The sequence below is a fragment of the Notechis scutatus genome, chromosome Z, assembly GCF_049901735.1.
Source record: "Notechis scutatus isolate UNSWTSFEM ecotype Mainland chromosome Z, rNotScu1.2, whole genome shotgun sequence".
NCBI classification, from domain to species: domain Eukaryota; kingdom Metazoa; phylum Chordata; class Lepidosauria; order Squamata; family Elapidae; genus Notechis; species Notechis scutatus.
In genome coordinates this window covers 81,241,386-81,249,851 of record NC_142025.1, presented here as the reverse complement: position 1 = coordinate 81,249,851, position 8,466 = coordinate 81,241,386, and the positions used below count along the sequence as shown (strand labels likewise).

At 35.8% G+C, this 8,466-nt stretch overlaps 1 protein-coding gene across 9 annotated transcripts in view; it reads left to right on the top strand.

The window, feature by feature from the left end:
- The first annotated feature begins 319 nt into the window (after positions 1–319).
- EPHA5 (EPH receptor A5) overlaps positions 320–8,466 on the top strand; it is a 195,331-nt gene continuing 187,184 nt past the window's right edge. For all 9 annotated transcript variants that reach the window (XM_087947072.1, XM_087947071.1, XM_087947073.1 and 6 more), the window contains exon 1: positions 320–773. In XM_087947072.1, coding sequence (XP_087803198.1) covers positions 656–773 — 118 coding nt within the window. In that variant the 5' untranslated portion in view covers positions 320–655. The remainder of the gene's footprint in view (positions 774–8,466) is intronic.

Here is an 8,466-nt window from a genome sequence, read left to right as displayed (position 1 = left end):
GAGGCTTTAAACAAAGCCCTCTTACTCAACTTTGATTCCATGTCGCATTTTGGGGGGTGGAGTGACCTATTTACAAAAAAGGAGACAGGATTACAAGAAAAGAACTATGCGAGATGCTGTAAATACCACTTTAAAGGGTTAGATAATTGTTTAACCATGTACCTCTTTTTATTTTTATTTTAAACCCAAGTGATGTTCTATCGCGTTCCGTCGCTTTCCCGCTCCTAGCGCTACCTTTTTAGCAGCGATGATTTACGAAGCACGGAGGTGAACCAAAAGCAGGAGTTGGGCGGGGCTTATTTGATCTTGGCTCCTCCCACCGTTGGTGGTGTATGTGCGCCGAGGCGAAGAAGAGGTGGCGGTAGCTGGCCGCAGCGGGACTATTGTGGAAGGATCTCTGCGCATCTCGCTCACCCTGCGCCGCTGAGTCTTCCGTTCGGTTTTTGGCATTTGAGGGACTCAGGCTAGTGGAAGGAGAGGTGGCTGACCCACCCCATAGAAAAGCAGCAGTAAGAGCAGCAACCATCAGCCAAGGAAGACCAGCCGCGTTTCCACCGAGACCTGGGCAGGGCAGCCCAGCAAAAGCAGACGGAGGGGCTGCGGGCTGTTCGCCGAGTGGGTCCCAGGAGTGGAGCAAGCCGAGTGGCAAACGAAGATGCTTGGCGCCTGCCGCCCGTCTTCGCCGCCGTTGCCTTTGCTGTTGCTGTTCCCGCTACTACTACTGCCCGGAGGGGCGCTGAGGAGCGGGCTGGGTGGCACGGTAGCGAGCGAAGGTGAGAGCACACGTCTGAAGCGAGATAGGGAGGCTTTGTGTGAATGGGTGCATACGTGCGCGCGCGCAAGAGGCAGGGGCGATCTGCCGCAGAGCCACCCGACCTTTCCTTGCTGTTTACATTGCCCTGCATACGAGGCGTCTTGAACCGCCCAGGGTGGAATGCTCTGTGATTGCGGCGGCCAGTTCGCGGCGTCCGAGTTTGAAAGGTGCAAGCCTCACTGCTGCTATTTGTGCCCTTTCCCGTTATTTTTGTGAGGATGGGGAAATATGTGAGGTTTAAGCGAGTCTGAAATGGAATCCCACTTCGATCCGGGAACAGTTTCCCAAATGGGTGTTAAGCGGAGGGGGCCTTGGGCAAATGGACTGCGCTCTGCACATGCTCAGGGATTTTTTTCTGCTGTTCGGGCTGTGCGTACGGTTGCAATGGTGCTGATTTACAAGGGTATGAACTTCGTCTTTCTCTCTCAGATCTTTTTCAAATAGTGCTTCGGGTGCCTTTTGCCCTTTAAGGAGCAGGTGCCCAGGGCATTAAAATGACGTTTTAATTGCGTCTCCTTTGTCATTCAGTTAGATAGAATGGTAAATGCTATAGAAGGGACTGGCTTCTCTTGCTTCATGGTATTTATTCAGTGAAGCCTTCTCCATGCTTTATGCCTTATTTCTGAGGTCAGAAAGAGCTTTTCTTGCACTGCTGCATTTCAGGCTATCATTCTGGGACAGAGCTTCTGAACAAAGTTGCTAACACCTTGTGCCCTGACTGAGTAGTTTTTCATAATATTTTCTTGGAGTAATCATGGATGAACAAGAGATTATTCTTCACCTCTATAGCTGTGTCTAGGAAAGAAGCAGTATGCTTACCAAAGGAAAGGAGATCTGAAAAATAGGACTGCAGGGTGTCCAGTTGGGTTGTGAGGGTCCCAGGCCTGAATCATTGACCTTTGATAGGTCTGGTTTCAGCTTCTATCATCAAAATGGTTGTTGCAGAACCAGTATTTTTTTTCTGCTTTCAGTATTTTTTTTCTCCTTTTATGGATTTTAATATAGGTTGCCAGCTTCATAGCAGAAGAGGCGCATTTAGTATGGATTTTGGTTCTCTAAAAAGTAAAGGATTTTTCAGGGAAAGAAATATCTCTCCTAAGACTGTGATACATTGATAAGGACTCCAAGGAAGCTTTGCATGCAATAAAGAGGGGCCTCTTGTAATATGAATTTTAAGCACATTTCTGGATTAGTTATGGTTAAGAATTTTTTTAGACTTTAACTTAAAATACATTTTATTTTTAATAGTGAAAACAAATAAAACAATCTATAATTGAGAGAGAGATAAATGCTGACTATAGGTGGAAAAAAAGTACCTAGATATATTGTGTTGATTAAGATAAATAAACCATAACAAAAAAGAGGGGAAAAATTCAATTAAGAAAAAAATGAGACCCATATATTATCTACAAGAATATGCATCATGTTTGAGCTTATTAAATCTAGACTATATCTAATTTAAAAAAAAAGATTACAAAGCCTTTACTAATATACAGATTCATACTGTGAATCTACTCCTTAAAATCAGAAGATAAGCTTTGTTTCATGTATGTAAAATTATCCTCTTGGATTTGCCCCAGGCTTAATAGAGCAAAAGCTCTTTATAAAATGACAAAATCAGTGTTTTTGAAATATAGTTCATGTTAAGGTCAAATATTATATTTCCAAAGTTATATTGACTTATGTAGTAATTTGAAACCAAACTGAGGACAAGACAAGCTTATATAAATTGAAGAGCCTTCAAAATTGTTGTCATGCCAGAATGGGGAAAAAATCCAAAAGTTTTAAAACATTGTTTGAGAGGTTCAATAAACACAACACATTTTCTGATAATTTCACTTTTAAATAATAAGCATGGTTTAAGTTTATTAACAGCTGGATGCGTTGGTTCTTCAAAATTGTGCATCTGAATTCTTCATTCCACAAGTTGGGTATATCACTAAGGCTAATTTTCATTTTATTTTTAATTCCTTATAACATTAGATTGTTGGTTTCCCTTAAGCATTAAGAATCCTAAATTTCCTCTCAGGTTGCTAAAGCATCATGCATGTTTAAATTGCCAAACAAATGTCCTAGATAAATCATATTCAAAATTCTGTATTTAAAACAACAATTAGAAATCAAGTGGCTGAAAATAGTGATCCTTTTTTGTCCTGAGCATTCTAAAAACATCTAACAAATTTCAAGTCTTTGGTTATTTTACAGTGTTAGTTTTTATTGTGATTTAGAATCAGGAACTTTTTTTTTGACTGATATAAAATCTAAATTGTCAAAAGCAATTTAGATCTTTCCACCTGTGATCAGCTGAATTCAAGATAAAATAAATCAATGAAAACCAAATATTGGTTAGTAGTCTATATATCTTGTTAAAATTATATGTTTATTCTGTACTATGCCAATTCTTTTTGTAAAACATCTCCATAGCTTCATATAAAGCTCTCACAAGCCATATTTTAGAGGAAAACTGTAGCACCATCACACCATGTTGTGTTGTGTGGTAGGCCTTATTCTTGCCACTCAAGAGAAGTATAATATTAATACCTTTTCTAATAACTGATTTGCCTTTTTCTGTCTCCATGAAATATTCAATATCTGATAGGAAAAATAGCATGACAGTACAATTACAACTTAACTTTTTAGTATGCTAGGTAGATTTATTATTAGATTTAACTAATTTTAATGATTTGCATTTGTATTTTATTTCATTTTATAGTTGTAACACTGGTGTTTGAATATCTTTTTTTGGATGAAAAGGGAGGATATACATTTGATAAGTAATACCAACACTAATAGGAAACAATGATACAAAAACTGAAGGATTATAAGCCCATAGCTTGGGTATTGATGTTCCTCCATGCCCAGGTACTTTTTAAATTCTGTATCCTGTTGGACTTCATTTCATGTTACCTCACCCTCAGACATTTTTATTTTTAAAATTTGCTACCAAACAAGAAGTTATTCTGGATGTGCCAATGTTGTTCTCTTGTCTGTCAATGCTGGTTACAATCTAATTGATACCGTAGCTTTTTAGTTGGCTTATTATTGGGAAGAATAATGAACATATGTTGAGTAGCAGAACTTAAGAGTTATTTACTCCCAAATAAGCAAGGTATGATTTTTTAATATTTCAGAATCAATTGAATTGTTAATAACTTGTGACAGGCATGTTCAAAGACTGCCCAGTTTGGTTGGGGCCTCATCCAAAGCTTTACTCATTCTGGAAACAGCAAGAGTTGTATTCTTCTGTGTTGTGTATAATTTAAAAAATCATAAGTTTGTGACTGGGAATGCAATACATCTTTGTCTTCCACATAAATAGTTTGAAAGAAAGTTGTGCAAAAGGATAGGGTGTTCATAATGAATTTCATATCCATTATCGTGAACATGATTGCTTTCTTAGAAATACAGGGATCACTAGGCTAGGTAACTTAGAAAAGATGATCACATAATTGCTCTGTTTGAGGCAATGATAACTAGTGGTAAAATTAAGGATCTTGGTTTTTCATATCACTCCATCTGATTGCTTTAAGATGTGTCCTACATCTGTATATTAAACAGTCCCATTCAAGTCAAAAATTGTTTTCCCCCACAACTGAAAAACCAGTAGTCCAGGGATGGGGAACCTTTTATGGCTCACTCAGGAATTCTGGGAGTTGAAGTCCATAAGTGATAAAAGAGCCAAGTTTCCCTACCCCTGGTCTAGGCAACTGATAGTGTTTTGACCTTACAGACTATTCTGATTTGAAGGTAAGTTTTTTGGTTCTCTCAGACTGCCTTTTCTACTACAATGTTTTGGGCAAACAGTAAAAAGGGAAGTATAACTGCTATAACACCAATCTGTACAGCATTGCAGAACAGTGGAAAACATTTGGGAGCAGAGCTTCAATTGACTCCCAAAAGCAGAACAGAACAGTTGCCATGCTGTCCTTGCCTTCCTACAAAAATAAAATAGGTTCCAAATTATTACACTGAACTTTAGGGTCCTTTATGATATTTTATTAGCCATAGTTCTAGGTGGGCAGTAATGCTTGTTTATAAGGACATTGTTTTGAAAAATAATACTTTTTTGATCATAGTGAGTACCAGTTTGTATAATGGTTAAGGTAGTGAGAAGTTCTAATTCATCTCTGGACATGAATATTCTGCATGAATGTGGTCAGTTGTTCTTTTTGAGCCCAACCAAGTGTTGCAGGAAAAAAATGAAGGGGTACTGCTATCTAAGCCTCCTTGAATCGCTGGACAAAAAGTATGATATCAATTGTAGTAATGATAGCTACTAATCATACTCCCATTACATACTGTAATTATGTTATATTATCAAAAACCCACCTGCTGTTAGAGCATATTCTTGGATCTAGAAAACAGTCTTAAACATGAGTGGAAAGTTTAATTCTTTTTCCTTGGGGAATAATTTTTATCAGCAATCCCTCTTTAAACTGTTCTGTTTTAGTTAGTTTCGCAATTAATGTATTATAAGCTGAAATTTCTGTATGTTCATTGTGACAGTATTTCGTCACTGAGAAGCACTCTGATTTGCTGAGCCAAAATCCATAGTCTTTTCATTTACACCAGTTTAAGATTTAATTAATGAGACAAAATGATGTAATTCAGGTCACATCCTTCAAAGTCAATACAGAACTCAGGCTGCAGGAATGATTGATTTTGTGCAATTGAGCAGACCATTGTTTTAGAATGCCATAGTAAAATTTGGAAGAGGGAAGAGAAAGTTGAGAAATACTTGATGGATTAATTTGATACATAGTTTTTGGTTACTTGCTATTTTGGGATTCTTTGTTTTGTAAGGCATAAATGAAATTTAGAATGACATTTAGAAGAAACTTTAGTTAATTTACCAATGGCCATTTATACTATTTGGATGTTTATTTATAAACAAATATTATTTGATTAGCGCTTTGCACAGCAGGAAAATTGGCCTATTATGATTGTATAATTCTGACTTACCCTATGAGTGAAATGATTCAACCTACAGAGAATCAGGTCTCCTTCATCTAAGTAAGAATCAGTGGTGCCCTTTGGGGGGAGGGCGTTTAATAGTTGCCAATAGTGTTGGTTTTCAGAATGTAGTTGTAGTCACTGCAGCTTAGTAGAACTGAAAAGTACATTAATTGCTTTTATAAACATCTTTGTGAAAGGTGTGTATTTTTAAAGGGGTCCAAAAATTTAGATTCATTTGGATCTAAATGAAATCTAGTTGTACCCCCTTGATTGGAGGAAGTTGCCTTGGTCTTAGCATTTTGTCCTGAAATGGGAAAGTTTTGAAAATATAAAAACACTTCTGTGTAATCTGTGTGTGTATGCATTTTTATATTGTAATGTTTATTTAGCACAAATCTCTATTCAAATGATTTTTAAAGAATGCTAGCTTTTTTTTCTCGGAGGCCTATAACATTTTATGGTTTATAACAAAAATGTTGTATCCAAGATAGGATCTTTTTCTGAATGAAGCAATTGGTATATTTCATCCTTCCTGTTCCTTAGAAAATGATTAAATCAGCAGCCAAGTACAATTCTAAAATTTTTCAGAATTTGTCTAAGTTGAGTAACAGGGTGCTCATGTTTCTTAACCAGATTTTATTTAAATGTAAATGTTGTAGTACAAGTCTGATTTAACAGGAAGCTTACCTATATACTTGTAAACTTTTTATTGTTTGAATGGTATATATAGTCTACTTTGTCTTAAGTTCTCAGAGTGATACAATTGTTATGTCATACCTTCATTTGCAAGGTTTTATTTGATTTTTTTACTGTGCGGTGTTTGCATCTGTTAATTATTAATTTTTTGTTATATACTGGTATTGGAATCTTAGTCTTTGTTTGATTGTATTAATAAAATGAATAAAATGTTCCTTTGTTCATTCTTGATATGGAAACAATTCCCAATTTTAGTCTAAAATTCTGGAGAGGCATAACCTGGCAGTATAGAAAGACATAAAGTAGATAATTCAGTGGCATGATTTAGTATAAAACAGCATTTTGTGTTTCTTGGATTTGTTTATTAGATTGAATTTTATATCTCTTTAGAATGCAAACACACAAAATATTTTCTGGTGAATAGGAATATTGCTATTGCTATCAGAGAAATACTTTTTCAGTGCTTCATCCATAGTTACTAACAGTAGAACATTACTACACAAGCAATATAGGGTACATCTTCACCAGAAACCCTCAGGTGATGCCAAGCTCCTGTTTACAGTTGTGTGCTCAGCGCAACTGTAAGAAGACATGTTTTATGTATAAAATGGTATAGGTTTACATAACTTTAAATAGCACCAAAACTTGTAGGATCCTGCCTAAGAATTTTCTTTGCTAATATATTTGCATTTAAAAAAAAAAGATTTTATGGATATCTTAAGATGTTCCAGGTTATGTTTCCAAACCTTGTTAGACTAACTACAGTTTATAATTCTAATGAAAATGTCCAAATGCCACATAGAATCAACTGAAATGGTAGGGGAATTATTTTTAAGAGACCATTAAACAAAAAGAATTCTTGCACATATGATACTTGGTGATGTGTAATACATTGTGTTGATGACAAAGTAACGATATATAAGTAACTATTTGTAAATGAAATTTCACTTAGATAATCTGACATTTGACATGATAAATGAAGTAGCTAAAGTAAAGGTATTCTTTATTCTTAATTATAGAATGTGACACCTTTCATAAAATTGATGCTAAGATAAAAGGGAAATAATTTGCCATGTCTAAACAGGAAATTTACTACTAAATTAACTTCATGTCATTACTCCTCATTCAGCAAATCTTTCCTAAGTCAGATTAAAAATAGCCATTGTTTTAGGAATTTTTAATTACTCTGAAGTGAACTTAATTTTGTAAAGTCCTTTTACAACTTTGTGACAAAGTGTATTTTTTCATCTTCCAATGAGGCAAAGCTTCATTTGAGATTTGTCAAGAGACACATGAAGGAAGTAATAAGTTGTAAAAAGGTGAACCATATTTTCCATTACATAGATGAAGCTATCATCATTTTCCATATGTTATAGGAAAACCCATCTCCTGGGGGCAAGGGCATCTTGTTAAAATTATATTTAGCTATTATTCACCAAGGGATAGTGTTGTAACCTTGGAGCCTGTCAGGAATTAAAAATTAACAGGGTATTAAGATATTGCCCCCACAGGTGTGTAAATGAATACTTTCCCCTAAGCATACTCAAATCATTACTGTTATTAACAATGCAGAATATGCAGCATTTTCTTCAATTTTTGAATACAGTATATAATACAGTGTATTTTTCATTTATTTTCAAGATAGAAAGGCTCAATGTTAAACCATCTGCAAAGTATCCAATTATTCTTATGCAAGGCTTACTTTCATCACATATTCAATAACCAACCTTCTTCTCCATTGATGCATAGCATTCTATAATTCTGGATGACCTCATTTCCAGACCCTTTGGTTCAGCTGGAGTAATTTTAGCTAACCAGCCAGTAAATATCTCCCCAGCCGAGCTATACTTAGGGGAGAGTGATGTGACTAGTGGAAAAGGGAAGTCACTTCAGTTATATGATATAGGCAAAAAGGCCCCTACTTGTATAGAATGAATTTGGTCTAGCTGTGGGTACTGTCCTTAAATTTATCCTCTAAATGTTTAATTGTTGCCACAGGC